At 35.6% G+C, this 15,756-nt stretch overlaps 1 protein-coding gene across 3 annotated transcripts in view; it reads left to right on the top strand.

Annotated features, from left to right (window-relative positions):
• Positions 1-15,756, top strand: part of LOC150110057 (CXXC-type zinc finger protein 1-like) — a 298,921-nt gene that overhangs the window by 129,719 nt on the left and 153,446 nt on the right. For all 3 annotated transcript variants that reach the window (XM_090390972.1, XM_090390959.1, XM_090390969.1), the window contains exon 8: positions 4,681-4,782. In XM_090390972.1, the coding sequence (XP_090247098.1) occupies positions 4,681-4,782 (102 nt within the window). The remainder of the gene's footprint in view (positions 1-4,680; positions 4,783-15,756) is intronic.

Genomic DNA, 15,756 nt, shown 5'->3' with positions numbered 1-15,756 from the left:
AAAGGTTGAAACTAGTCTGGGTAGTGGCCCTTCCCTTAATGCATAACATTGTACATATCTGCAAGGAGATGTGTTTTGCATTATGGGAGATACTGAGATTGGAATGATGTTAGCTTGCTCCACCTTTGCAACGAGTTGCTCGATGTTATACCAACTTTCCCTAGTCCTGAAGATACTTTCAGGCACAAACTTTGTTTGCTCACACTTGGATAAAGGATTAAACTAAATTTATTATAGTCTAACCAAGTGAAAAATAAACTTTCAACATCTTTCTCTAAATCCAGAGTAATTTAATTAAAAGGTGGCACACCGTTTGGCAACTCCTGGTAGGTAGAGATGACCTTGCTAATGCTTCTGCCTGGTATCTCCACTTGGGCCTGGCTCCTACTGAAGAGACCTCAATAAAGGTCGAAACTAGTCTGGGTAGTGGCCCTTCCCTTAATGCATAACATTATACATATCTGCAAGGAGATGTGTTTTGCATTATGGGAGATACTGAGATAGGAGTGATGTTAGCTTGCTCCACCTTTGCAACAAGTTGCCCGGTGTTGTACCAACTTATCCCAGTCCTGAAGATACTTTCAGGCACAAACTTTGTTTACTCACACTTGGATGACGGATTAAACTAAATTTATTATAGTCTAACCAAGTGAAAAATAAACTTTCAATATTTACCTATCAATTGCACCATTTATGTTAATGAGTGCGAGGTTCGTTTACTATAATAAATCCATGTTATTCTCCCTTACGTCTAACTAATATTCTTATGTCAGTTGTGGCTTAAATTAACAAAAATTTAATTCTTTACCCTTTGTTGATTAGATAATTCCAGGTTTGTAATTTTTTGCGATTAGTGCATTGACGTTCTGTACACTATGTTGGTGCACAAATTAATGAAGCTTATTAAAATAATTTGACAATTATTTGACAACTATATACATATCTACAAAAGTAATTAATCATAAAAACTTTATATAACCAATCTTAAATTTAACATTAAAGAACTTAACAATTCCTTCTCATATCCTTTTCCTCATTTATGATTGAACACAAATTAATTCTATCAATTAATCTAGCATCTTTGCTCAATATGTGTAAGCTTATTTACTCCACTTAATAGCTTCCTTTAACATAACTGTCTTCTTGACTCTCAACATAGACGCTTAATTGAAGGGGTCATAAACAACACAAAATTATTATTACTAAATAAAGAATGGGAACATATTACTCAAATAGTCCTAGTGCAACTCTAACATCCTGCTGCATTCATGATGAACTGAAGTATGAAATTCTTGAAATTAAAGTATGAAAAATTTCATTCATTCCATCAAAAATGATTTTGTTAATTCAATTCAATTTGAATCAAGAAAATAAAAAAAAAATCAGATCATGATTATAATCATTGTACTAGAGAATGTTAAAGACTGAAAATTGCAGTGGGATGGCTGCCTCTATTTCTGCGATTATACTCATTATACTTCTGTTCCTGATGCAGGATATCTTATCACCCAGCATTTTGATTACATGATTTTCTGGATGCTAGGCATTTTTAGTTCATTCTTGACATTGTTCTGTTGATACATCATCTGTCTGTTTTCTGTAGACGTTTTAAAACTAATTTTTAAAAAATTAAAGATACTTGTGACATTTGGATTATAAAATATATACACTTTTACACAAGAATATTATTTAATTTGCCAAATATTTCAGTCTGAATATTACAGACCATCTTCAGTGGTTACATAGGAATAGTTTTAAAAAACAAGGTGGAATACGAACAATTAATCATTCACAAATAGAACGAGCCGCATGATGTCATATTGCTAAATATTAAAAGAGTAAACATTTTTTATCAGTCAGCAAAAAAAAATTAAATAAAATAATGTGTTATCCTGATTAAACTTTCCCAAATTTTTGATACAGATATACATTCATTACGATTCAAGTTAGGACGTTGAAGTAAGGCCTCCACACTTTCTTTAAATAAATGTTCAGATTTATAGTGTAGGAGGAGAGTCTTGGACCAAAGGATGTTGTGGCTTGTTTCCATTCCGTGCTGAGCTAATCCAGATTTCTTGGGTTTGTTGTGTTGAATGGATGATTGATGCTCTTGAATTCTTTTTTCTATAGAGCATCCAGTTTGTCCAAAGTAGGAAAGATTACAGTTACACGGAACTTGATACACACCAGGTAGAGATATAGTTGAGCATTTATCTTTAGAAGAAGGAAAATGGGTGGATAATTTGTTAATAGGTGTATAAGTGGCTGTTAAATCATATTTCTTCAGAATTCTTGAAATTGGTTCTGAAATCCCGGAAATATAAGGAATGAACTCGACGTATTGAATCTTTTGCTGTTTTGTGTTGGATTGTAAGAATCGAAAAGGTGTTGTGTACTCTTTTCGGAAAAGCCATTTAGTTTCATGTGATGTTTGATAGTCGAAAGTTCTTTCTGTAATAAATGAGAAGTTGAACAATTAGTTTTGGCTCGTCGGATTAAACATTTTATGATTCCTGTTTTTTTGACAAGGATGATGGGCAGATTCTTTGAGAATATAACGACCTGTGAAAGTTGGTTTTCTGTAAACTGTTGTTGTAAGAATACCTGAAGGTAAACGGATGAGGAGGACATCTAAAAATGATAACTTGTTGTCTTTTTCAATCTCCATGGTAAACTTTATATGAGGATGTAAGGAATTGATATTGCTTAAAAAGGAAGGTAAGGAGTCTCTGTTATGAGGCCATACAGCAAAGATGTCTTCTATATATCTAACCCGAAAGGATGGTTGAGGGAATATAGATGAGAACAGGACTTCTTCTAGATGTTCCAAATAAAAGTTGGCTAGAGCAGGAGAGAGAGTAGACTTCCCATGGCTGTTCCTTCCACTTGGTTGTAAAATTTGTTTTGACATAAGAAATATCCAGACTGCATTACGAAATCAAATAACTCTATAATGTCTTGTGGGAAGATGTCAGCAAGTAATTCTAAAGTCTCCTTGAGAGGTTCATTCATATATAACGATTCTATATCAAAGCTAACCATAAGATCTGTAGGTTGTAATGTGATATTTTTCAATTTATTTAAGAAATCTGAAGAGTATTTCAAAAAAGAGCGTGAGTTGCCTATGTGTGATTTCAATAATTTAGCTAGATATTTGGCTATGCGATAAGTAGGAGAATCAATACAATCCACTATAGGGCGAAGAGGAATATCTGTCATGTATTTTAGGTAGACCATAAAACCTAGGAGGCCTAGCAAAATGAGTTTTTTGCCTTTCAATCATGTCTATATCCAAACTTATGACTTCATCTAGCAGGGAGTTTAATTTCTTTAGTTGTTTGTTGGTTGGATCCTGATTGAATTCTTGGTATGTTGAGCGATCTTGAAGTAAAAGGGAAAGTTTTCTTCTATAGTTTGAAGAGTCCATGATTACTGTCACTTTCCCCTTGTCAGCTTTAGTAATGATGAGGTGACTGTTGCTTCTTAAGGAATGTAGCACTTTCTTTTTAGAAGGAGATATGTTCAAAAGAGGAAGCTTGGCTTTAAGCAGCAAAGAAGCAACTTCTAGGTGGAGAGCATTAGCTTTTTCACTTGAAAGATGAATGAGGTTCTGGTCGATGTTAACTAGGAAATCTAGGTATGGAATTTTTTTTTTAGGGACTATAGAGAATTCATGTCCTTTTGAGAGGATGAGTATTTCACTATTAGTTAAAGGACGACCAGATACGTTGATGATTCAATTATCTGGAACTTGGAACGGCTTGATTTGTCTAGAAACAAGAACATCATGTTTGCAGTTTAGATGTTGATTCTGTTTTTTATACGAACGTTGTATAGAATGTTTAGCCACATTCAGAACTGTTTGAAAGATGTGGTTATAAGTTTTTGGAGATATAGGTACGGAGATCAGAAACTTGACGAATGTTAATAGCGATCATGTTTAGCTGCTCTGAGTTGATTACGGATTAAAGATAAACTGGTGTTCCTGTAAATATTATGAGCTCCAGGAGATTTAATGGTTTTTCTTTAATCTTAGGGAAATTAGGAATTATCTTGTTGTTGCGGCATTTTTTCAGAAAGATGATCTCGCTCGCAACTTACCTCGAGTTACTGATAGTTTACCTAATTTACCGTTTTTTTTTTTTTTTTTGGGAAGTTTTCCCTGGGAAGGAATAAAATTTAATTCTTCAAAGATACTTGTGACATTAGAATTATAAAATATATACACGTTTACACAAGAATATTATTTAATTTGCCAAATATTTCTTGTATAAACATTTTATAATAATCCTTCTTATTGCAGTCCCCAATATATGGGAGCCTCCATAGCACATTCAGTATCAGTGATCTTCTTTAGTTGGAAAGACCCAGGTTCGAATCCCGTGTCTAGGATGCAGAGATCTTTTCTAAGAGCTTTTCAACTCAATGAGGCATGTTAGCTGGTCTCGTGTGGGGGTGGAAGGATTTTTTTCTCAGCAACCGGAGGTTTTTTATTCCACGGATCAGAAGAAAAAAAGGCAGGAGGACACCTAATTCACTGAATTGTCCTCATAGTTTTAGTTGCATCAATCATCATTCCAAATAACAACAAAAATTCAAATATATATAAAAATTTTTGCATTTTTTTATTATTGAATGTAATATATCTATCTAAATGATATGATCTCTTTTTATTTTTAGGGTTTGGTTTTAGGTAGGAAACCGAAACACAAAGAGAAACATTCCTCATATAGTGAAGATACTGAGGATAATGATGTATCATATCAACCACCTGAAAAACTGGTAAAAAGCATTATATATTTAATTTATTTCCATATGATTATACATTAGAAATGTAAAATTATGAGGCATTGTTATAGTTTAAATTAAAATCCAATTTCCAGCAAGAACAAGTAAATTGACATAACCATCTTTATAGGGATAAGTGTTTAAATCAATTTTAGACTTAAATCTATTTCCATTTGCAAACTTATAAATCTTTTTTACTCTCCCTTATTGAACTGCAGCCATTGATTTCCTTACCTACCACTCATTTCACTTACTTAGCTATTCTTCATTATTATTATCTGATTCTTTGGAATATCTTTTCTGAAAATTAGATGGTGCAGCTCAGTGCTATCATCATTCCAAAGACTAGAGTCCAAAATCTATAAGTAACACAGGAGTAGTTTTAGTTTATTATAGTAGATAGTTTGCTATATTGCATTTTATTTAGAAATATTGTCTGTATGGGACTTAGTCAGAACTTTTTTAATTTGTTATAATGGTGTTTCCTGTAGAGAGCTGGCTGTTAAGTTTATTGATTAATCTTTGTGATTAACTAACAAAAAATTTTCATTGTTATTTTTATTTATTTATTTATTTTTAAATTGTAAATATCATCATCATCAAATTCCTGCCATGTAGCCTCAAGGGGTGTACAGGATATGATAGTACTACATGAAAACTTTACATCATTACTAACTTCCTATCTACAATTTTCTTCCAAATCAATCTGTTACCTGTCAAGACTCCAACGTCATTACATTTTATACTTCTACCTTCCAAGGCACTTTTTACCGTATCAATGCACCTATATCTTGGTCTTCCTCTGGATCTTTTTTCCTGTCAACCTGGCAGAGAACACTTGTTCAACCTCTCCCATTCTGTTTAAGTGACCATACCATCTGAGATTAGCTCTGCTAATACATTCCTGGATGCTAACAGTTCACGTTCTTTTCTAATACACTCACTTTTAATATGATATGTTCATTGATAACCATCTGTTCACGCCCCTAATCTTTCTCAGGACTCTCATATCCAGGCTCTAGTCTTTGGTCAAGTGATTAACCATTCTAACCCAGTGATTCTAACCCAGCTCTCAGATCCATAAGTTAAAATTGGCTTGAACACTGTCTTGTATACAGCTAATTTAGTGTTTTGACTAATCTCTCTCTTATTCCATATAAATTTATTTAGTTGGCTTTGTACAATACCAGCTTTGTTGAACCTGTTGCCATATTTAATTTACCATCTTCACTAAAAATCGTGCCTATGTAGCTGAAATGTTTTACTTGTTCTTCATTCACAATGCAGTTGATATTTTCATTGTCTTTGTCTTGTTATTGCTGACCTTCATACCATATCTATTACAACAGTTATTCAATTTAGTCAGGAAATCTTGAAGACTTGTGGTGGAGTTATTTAGAAGTATAACATCATCTGCATAAATCAAAGAGCTGAGATTAACATCTCCAATTTTGATATCAGGTTTAATACCAGTTTCCTTCATAATGTGATCCATATAGATAATGAATGACAAAGGGGGATAATGTACAACCTTGTCTGACACCAGATTTATCATTATACCATCTTCCTGTACTTCCTTCAATTGTAACTGCTGACTTACAACTCAAATAGAGACTAAGCATTGCTTGATACAATACCCCACTGACATCATACAACTGTAGCCTTTTAAATAGCTTCTCTCTTGGCACCTTGTCATATGCCTTTTCCAGATCTATAAAACTTAAATACAGATCTTTGTTATATTCCCATGCTTTCTCAATTATTTGTCATAAAGTGAAAATCTGATCCTGACAGCCTATATTTGGCCTGAATCCAGCTTGTTCTTCACCAAGCTTCTCTTCCACAATCCTTCTCAACCATTTCTCAAGTATACTTGCATAAATCTTACCAGGAACACTCAGTAGAGAAATACCTCTGTAATTCTCACATTAAGTTTTATTTCTCTTTTTATATATGGGTATTATGATAGCTCTACTCCAATCATCTGGCATTCATCCCTCTGTCCAGTCCTTTTGAACTTGCAGTGCAGCCACTGTAAGACTTATATCTTCATACTTGAGCATTTCTGGTTGAATTGTAGATATAGCCTTCACTAAACTTTTAATCATTTTTACTGTTATTTATACTTAAATAAACTAAAGGTAGAAAATAATTCCAAATTGGATAAACATCAATTTCATTTTGAGCAAAATTTAAGAGATGCTGTTGATGATAAAAATAGCTACGGAATAGCAACTCAGCAATATTCAGGATGGCTTCCCAAAATTGAGAAAGTTTAAAATGGTCTTTCTTATTGTGTTTTGTTCTGGATATGGACTTCACAACTTTCTTTATATAGATTTTAAGTAAAAGAGTAATTTTTGTGTAGAACTTTAGTTTTATTCCACTGAATTCTTTGCGCGGGTACTTAAGGGTCAAAGCTATATAACTGAGAAGAGACCTCCACATAGTCTTTAAAGGAATGCGGAGAACCGACCAGGGCTTCTGACCTAATGTCCAATCCTCACCTTCTTGTGGTGCACCCTGTTGGGTATCTACCTGGATATCGAACGAACGAGAATGGGCTGGCAATTTGGGATTTAGCCGAACAAATTGTATTCATATTAGATAAACCAAATTACAAAATGATGGTACAACATGACAAAAGTTCATGCCGGCTGGGGCGTCACCCGGTTAAACAAGGCCCCATTGTTTTCGCCAGGGAACCAGGGCGAACAGTGAAAAGTCAGCTACTGGAACAAATCTGAATACACACCCCAACTCAACATCACCAGAGTTAAAGATCGGTACTATCAACATAAGAAGCCTGAATGGCAAAGAAATGGAACTAGCTGAGGAATTAAATCTCAGTTAATTGCTTAAGGGTGAAAGCTATATAACTGAGAGGAGACCTCCACATAGTCTTTAAAGGAATGCGGAGAACTGACCAGGGTTACTGACCTAATGTCCAATCCTAACCTTCTCGTGCTGCACCCTGTTGGGTATTGTTGGATTTTGAATGAGGAGAATTGGAAATTATTAATACTTCATTCCGAGTCCAACATAATCAGCTATTCCCTAAGTCATATTTGCTCATCAGACTAATAACCTCTTATTAATAGTATGCTATTCATATGATTTCTTTCACGTTATGCTTATTAATATTTATTTGTTCATTTATTGTTTTGAGATGAAGTGCAGTTGTGAAAACTGTATATTAAATATCAGTTATTCTTATGAAATTAATATTACTAAAACAGAGATAAAAACTGTAAAATATGTAATATTTTTATGTTATTAGTAAAAGGTAATGTAAGTAATTCTTCAAAATAAGACTTGATTGGTTGTTGTTAGAAATTATGTTATTTTTAGCCAGCGTGTGCCTTATTGTGAGTTACTGTACAGTATGCAAGAAGCCAGTTTGGTATCAACAAAACCAGTTAGAACCAGATTTTGACGGGAAAGGAGAGTAGGATATCATGGGCTGTACATGAAAGAGAAGTAACACAGTAAAAAAGAGGAGAGAAATAACCCGGGGCTGAACAGAGTAGGAAGGACTGGGAACCGATCTGTATTTTAACTTATCTTTCTTCGAGCTCTTATTCTTTTATAAATTTTCCTATCGCCTCGCCGAAGGATAGCATTGGACGAAAGGATAATAAGAATGAATAGAAATATTGAAAGTTAGGCAATTACGAGCAAGAAGATAAATTCTCCCGAGTTAACTAATCCATTACTGAAACCCAGGATTCTATAATATTTGTGTATTCTCAAAGTGAAAGTAATCAAGAACCAAGGAGAGTTTCTAGGATTCTCCATAATGAGGAAGCTATACTGTCTATACCGGTAAGGATATCTTTTCTATGCCTCGTGTGAAGTAGCGAAGTTTGTTTCTAGAGAACATGATATAGTTCATATTGCTGAAATTAACAGTTCAAGATTGAATGTGTGATACAGTGAAACATTTTCTCATAAACGTAATATATGAAGTATCTCTGGATTAATAGTTCAAGATTGAATATGTGATATAAAGAAACCTTTTACAAGAGAACGCAATGTAAATTTGAGACTGAATTTTCTGAGAACTATTGAGTTAGATTGATAAACTTAAAGGATGCTGAATGAATGTCTGATGACTTGTGCTTTGTGATTATTCTGAATAGTTAAACTGAATCAATATTTGAAGTACATTGAATGATAGCTTTGTTTAGAGTGAAATTGTATTTGGAATCTTGGATTATATGAAGAGTAGAATTTATATGCATAAATTCCAATCATAAATGATATACTCAGCTGAGTAAATTACTAATGTCTGAATGAGAATTTATTCATTCTTAAATTGTATTATCCCTACTAGAAATTCTTATTTTAATGTAAATTTATGTGTTAAAGCATTAAATAATTTTTTTTTGAGTTGAATCTTATGTTTGCCTGATTTCTTTCATGGCGCCGCTCATTAAAATAGTTCAAATCTTAGCGGGAACCCTATATATATAATAATGAGAATTTTGGCATGAATTAAGCTGATATCAATATTGTGCTAGCTGATGGTTGATTTCACGACGTTGCTTATGCAAATTAGAACGTAGAGTGGCGCAGTTAAAAAATAAATTTTCTCTGTGTTCGAATGTGGAGTCAATCAACAGCTAGAATATACATCGGAGTAAAATGTAGGATCCAACAGTATCTATCTGGATACTGAACGAACGAGGATATAGGAAATAGGCAGAATCGTTGAAAATGTCAACTGTGTTGTGAACGGAGAACCTGTGGAACAAGTAAAACATTTCAGCTGCTTAGGCGCGATTTTTAGTGAAGATGGTAAATTAAATATGGAAATAGACAACAGAATCAACAAAGCTGGTATGGTAGGAAGTCAAGTGAATAAATTCATATGGAATAAGAGAGAAATTAGTCGGAATACTAAAGTAGCTGTATACAAGACAGTGTTCAAACCAATTTTAACTTATGGATCTGGGAGCTGGATGAGAAGTAAAACACTTGACCAAAGACTAGAGACCACAGATATGAGAGTCCTGAGAAAGATTAGAGGCATGAACAGATGGCATGAATGGCAATATCATATTAAAAATGAGGATATTAGGAAAGAACTTGATATTGTCTGCATCCACAAATGTGTTAGCAGAGCTAATCTGAGGTGATATGGTCACTTTAACAGAATGAGGGAGGAAAGATTAGCAAAACAAGTGTTCTCTGCCAGGTTGGCAGGAAAACGACCCAGAGGAAGACCAAGATATAGGTGGATTGATACGGTACAAAGTGCCTTAGACGATAGAAATATAAGATCTGATAATGTTGGAGTCTTGACAAGTAACAGACTGATTTGGAGGAAAATCGTAGATAGGAAGTTAGTAATGATGTAAATTTTTCATGTAGTACTATCATATCCTGTACACCCCTTGAGGGTACATGGCAGGAATTTGATGATGATGAAGAATTCTTTGCCTGTGGACAAGGGTAGTTAAGCAAACCAGACTTATCAGATATATGAAGTAAATATAATTTTGATGTTCCTAGACAAATATGACCTGAATGACCCATCTACCCATAATAACAAAGGTTGCATGAGCACATTATTCTAACCCCAGAATGAGTAGTGGAGGGTATTTATCTTTTGGCTAGGAAGGAAGAATTTAATTTCTGAACTGGACAAAAAGAAGTAATCTAATAATCAACAAAATAATAATTATGGCCTTCATCCAAATCCTCTTTTATAAGAAAATTTCTAGAATTTCCATTTCATATGTAAGGGGAGAATCAGGAAGAATTGACTTCTTTGCCAAATCGACCTTCAAATTTCTTTCCATCCAGTTTGGAAATTATTTATTTATTGTATGACCTGTACATTTATGTTAAAATACAATAAGATATAATACACATGAGTATAGGTCTAAATTCAGACAAATACAAATATGAAATTTATGACAAGCATCAGACAGAAGATTAGTCATATTTTAACATTTAGGTTTTTGATCCAGTTGATCTCCTCTGGGGATAGGTCAAAGATATCCTTAAAGTCACCTGGATTGTCAGCTTGCATTCCTGTACTATATGGTAAATGGTTTGGGTCTCGGCTCCACAGGGACAGTGGGGATTTGGTATCTTACCCCACTTTGAAAGTAAGTCTCCACATACACCATGGCCTGTACGAATCCTGTTAGCCGTTATCCATATATTCCTGGGCAGGTCAAATCCAGATGGTTTTTGGAAGATGTTTATGTGATTGCGAACTTCAGGTGATACTGCTTGGGATCACAGTACATCCCACCTACTCACCATACTGTCATTCTGGCTAAGAAGATTACAGGCTGTTTTTATGGCAGGTCTTCTGGATTTTAGTCTATTGGATAAAGCATCTGGAATAAATTCATGTATTGGGATATTTTGGTTATTTAAAATTCTTTTATATTCACGAAGCAAGGCTTCCTGTCGTCACAGTTCCACAGGAGCAATATAGCTCAAAGTAGGGAGCCATTGCAAGGGTGTACTCCTAATGCAACCTGTTATTAAACGCCGAGTGGAGTTAAGTTGAGTATCTGGTTTATTGACATGGTAACTATTGAGCCAGATAGAAGCACCATACTCTGCTGCACTGTAAACTAGACCCATTGCAGTGCACCGCAGAGTTGTGGCACTTGAGCCCCATATAGTACCACAAAGCTTCTGAACTATGTTATTTCTGGTGCGAACTTTAGCAGCGATATTAATCATATGCTGTTTATATGTCAGAGTTCTATCCAGAGTTATTCCTAGATATTTAGGTGTCGGATTAAACGAAATTAATGTTCCATCAGCATATATCTCTGGTTTTTGATTTACAAGACTATTGTTCAGGTGAAAGTACGAACATTTGGTTTTACCAGAATTTGGTGTTAATCTCCATTTTTTATAGAACTGCCATAAAGCCGACAGATCATTTGTCAATATTTCATCAGTTCTTTTGATAGACTTGTCACTGATCTCCAAAACTAGATCATCTGCATAAGCAACCTTCCTGCTGGCTGTTTCAGGAATATCTGCGATGTAAAGACTAAAAAGCAGTGGTGCGAGCACCGAACCCTGAGGTAATCCATTCTTAAGCTCTCTCTGTTTACTGATGCTTCCTCCGCTGACTACACTGAAATATTGATCACACAGTAAGGAAATGACCCAATATTTTACATGGGATGACGTTAAGAAATTTATATATGAGTCCCTCCCTCCAAACAGTATCATAAGCCGCTTAAGTCAATAAAGACTGCAGTAGTCTTCAGGCATCTTTGAAATCCTGCTTCGGTGTAGGTTGTTAAGCTGAGAACTTGATCTGTGCAGCTGCGATCTCTTCTGAACCCCTGCTTGTTCTATTGGAACACTTTCTAAAATTTTATCACTGATTCCTGTTCAATATTAGTCTCTCCAACAATATGTAGGTTGCACTTAAAAGGACTATGGGGCGATAGCTTTCAGTTCTGTCTGTCTGCTGGCTTACGTGGTTTTAACACAGCAATGATTTTTGTGCTTTTAAATTCTTTAGGAATGCAGCCACTTTCAAGTATATTGTTAAAGAACTTAGCCAGCCACAATCTTGCATAAGGTCCACAGTGCGTCAGGAATTCATTATGAACATTGTCAAATCCAGGAGCCTTCCCCGTTTTGATATTTTGAAGCGCTGAGGATATTTCCTCACGGGGAAAAAAGGCAGAGAGAATTGTTGATTCTTTTGAGTTGCAGACTTCATAGTCTTTAGTTTGCGTGTTACCTCTTTAGTATGTTCTTTATCTATCGGAGCTCTAGAAAGCGAAACAATATGAGCAGCTATCTGATTCGGATCGAAAAGAAGAGATTTCTTTGGTTCAGAGGGGCTTGAACCAAGCTTTTTAAGTAGCAACCAGGCTTTTCTACTAGAGTGTTTGAAATCTATGTTTTCAGTTATTTGAATCCACTTTTCCCTATGAGCAGCGTTGAGACTATGGAGCAGTTCTTCTCCTATCTCAGGATCCTTACTTTCAAGGAATTCCCGATACAGGGATTCGCTTTCATTGGTCCATCCAGGCACATATTCTTTTCGGTAGCCTCGAGGAATGTGTATTTTTGCCACCGCTATAACTACTCCAGTGAACCGTGTATAGTTTTTGTAAGTTGGGGGAATTCTTCTAAGGCGTGCGTCTAGATCCGCAGTGATTTTTCCAGTCGGCATTTTGGAAATTCCATCTTGGTCTAGGAAATGACTCGTTTGGGCTCCGTCCCATCTTTATGGAATTAGGAGCCCAAAGGAGTCATTTGGAAAAACCTCAAGAATATGTCTGAAAGTCTGTAGAGGTTGATTTTCACTATCAGTGGAGACAAATGTCAAATCTGGGTTATATTCCTTATTCCAGGCTCTTGATTTAAAGGTGCCTTTTTCCTTGGCATCAAAAACCAAGATGGTGTTGATGGTGATGATCTGCCCATTCAGCTAATATTTCCCCGTTTTGATCATTCCGATCGTATTTCCAAAAACTATAATGACTGTTGAAGTCCCCAGAGTAGACCGTTGGGTGGGAGTATGTCTGTAGAACATCATTGATATCAGTTTGGAAATTAAATTCCTTCTTATGCTCTCCAAAAGATAAATATCCTCCACTTTTTTATCCTGAATTTGACAGAATCCCATGCTCATTCAGCCTATGTTATGGACAGACAGGTGATTCAACTCAGTTTCATCTAGGAGAACATCAAGATTTTATTCTACTTCATGAGTCTGATAACTAGTTTGGCCAACCACACCTTATCCATTAAGCTTAGAATTCATTGGAATAAAATTAAAGTTCCACACAGAAGTTTTTTTTTTACTTGAAAGACCATATAAAGGTGAAGTCCATATCCATAGACAACTTCAACAAGAATCTGGTGTGAGATTAATGCCAGTAAGATGAAATATACAGTTGGTTGTTGCTATAGGCTAGCATTTCCATAGATGATCTGGAAGACATGCATCACCGAATTACTTAACTGAGTACAGGTTAAATGATTACTATGGGGGGGGGGGACTTCAACTATGGAGATATAGACTGGAAGGAAGAAAGATTGCATGGCAGGAAAGAAATAGAATTTATACACCTACTAAGAGATAATTACTTAAGGCAGCATGTGATGGAGGGGACTAAGCATTGGAGGGTATTCTGTCAAGAAGAGGTTTATGTGGAACTACAAGGCAGGTGATTATGACCAGCTTAGGAAGAAGCTTAAATCTGTACCATGGCATAAAACACTGCATGGTAAGGATGTTAGTAATGCATGGGATATAGTTAAGGGTCATCTAGAGGAAGTAGTATTAAATTATTATTATTATTATATCACACCTCCAGCGAGTCCAAAGCCTCATCAAGGGAGGGCATCAACTCTACAACTCTTTGTCTCACTACTCCACCAACCTTCATCATCTAACACCAACGCCATCTACTACCACCACTAGTGCTTTCACAGACAATCACAAACATCCATGCCCACGGCGGGATTCGAACCCGCAGCCTTTTGGCTGGAGAATATACACTAACCACTCGGCCAACCAGGCCTAGGGTAAGGAGGGTTAATCAGGTAGGGGTTAGGTAGATGCGCAATATCATTAATCAAGAGCCTCAGAAGAAGAAAATGCTGTAGAGTATATATAAAGAGAAAGGTGACCAGCAAAGTCATGAACGGTACAAGGCTCAGGCAAGAAAGGTGACCAGCATGGCAAGGAAGGCAAAATCAGATTATGAGAAGAATCTAGCTACACCTTATCCACTAAGCATAGAATTCATTGGAATAAAACTAAAGTTCCACACAGAAGTATTTTTATTTGAAAAATACTTCTTACTATATATATATAAAAGTGAAGTTAACCATAGACAACCTCAACAAGAATCTGGTGTGAGATTAAGGCCAGTAAGACAAAATATACAGTTGGTTGTTGCTATAGGCAAGGGAGTTCCACAGATGGCCTGAATGACATGCATTGCCAAATTAGCACAATGAGTACAGGTTGAGTGATTATTATGGGGGGGAACTATGGAGATATATACTGGAAGGAAGAAAGATCACATGGCAGGAAGGAAATGGAATTTATACACCTAAGAGATAATTACTTAAGGCAGCAGCATGTAATGGAGGGGACTAGATGATGGAAGGGTATTGGACCTAGTCATAGGATCAGAAGAGCTATCCATAACCAAGGTAACCATGTGGGAACAGTAGCAAATTATAGACCAATCAGTATTTCAGGTGTGGTGGTGGTGGTGGTGGTGGCAGCTAAAGTATTAGAAAAATTGGTAAAAAAAGACAATTCAAGAATGGATAGATAAAAATATGATACTGTATGAGGGTTAGCATGGCTTTGTAAAGGGTTGTCATGTCTTAGTAATTTACTAACTTTTTATAATAGAGTAACAGCTGACTTGGATAAAGGAAATGGCTACACAATGAATTGCTGGATTTTTTCAGAGGCATTTGACAATAAATACCACATGGAATTCTGTTATGCCAATTAGAACAAATGGGGATGGATATGACACTGGTTAAATGGATAAGAGGGTGGCTGCTGGACAGATATCAAAAAGTGGTATATGGAGGGGTAGAATCGAGGCAAAAACAGGTGACTACTAGTGTGCAGCAAGGTTAGTGCATGGTTCAGTGCTGGGACTGTTGCCGTTTAATTTGTACATAAATGGTGTAGGAAATAACCTGAAAGGAAATATTCAGTTGTTTATTATGCATAATTAGATAGAGTAATAGTTAATCAAGGCAATGTGGAGAGCATGCAGGATAATTTAAATAGGCTGTCAGTGTGGACAAAAGATAATGGTGTCAGTTTAATGTGGAGAAATGTGAAGTTGTGCATTTTGGGATTAATAGATTACAAACCATGTATCACATTGATGGCACTGTATTATATTTGCTACTGTTCTCACTCCAGGAAATAGATGGAGCTAGAGAATTAGGGGTGGTGGTGGTGGTGGTGGTAGACAGAGA

Source organism: Typopeltis vanoorti, chromosome 1 (genome assembly GCF_054136105.1).
Source record: "Typopeltis vanoorti isolate ZY-2024b chromosome 1, IOZ_Tvanoo_1.0, whole genome shotgun sequence".
In the NCBI taxonomy this organism is placed as follows: domain Eukaryota; kingdom Metazoa; phylum Arthropoda; class Arachnida; order Uropygi; family Thelyphonidae; genus Typopeltis; species Typopeltis vanoorti.
This window is presented reverse-complemented; position numbering and strand designations above follow the sequence as displayed.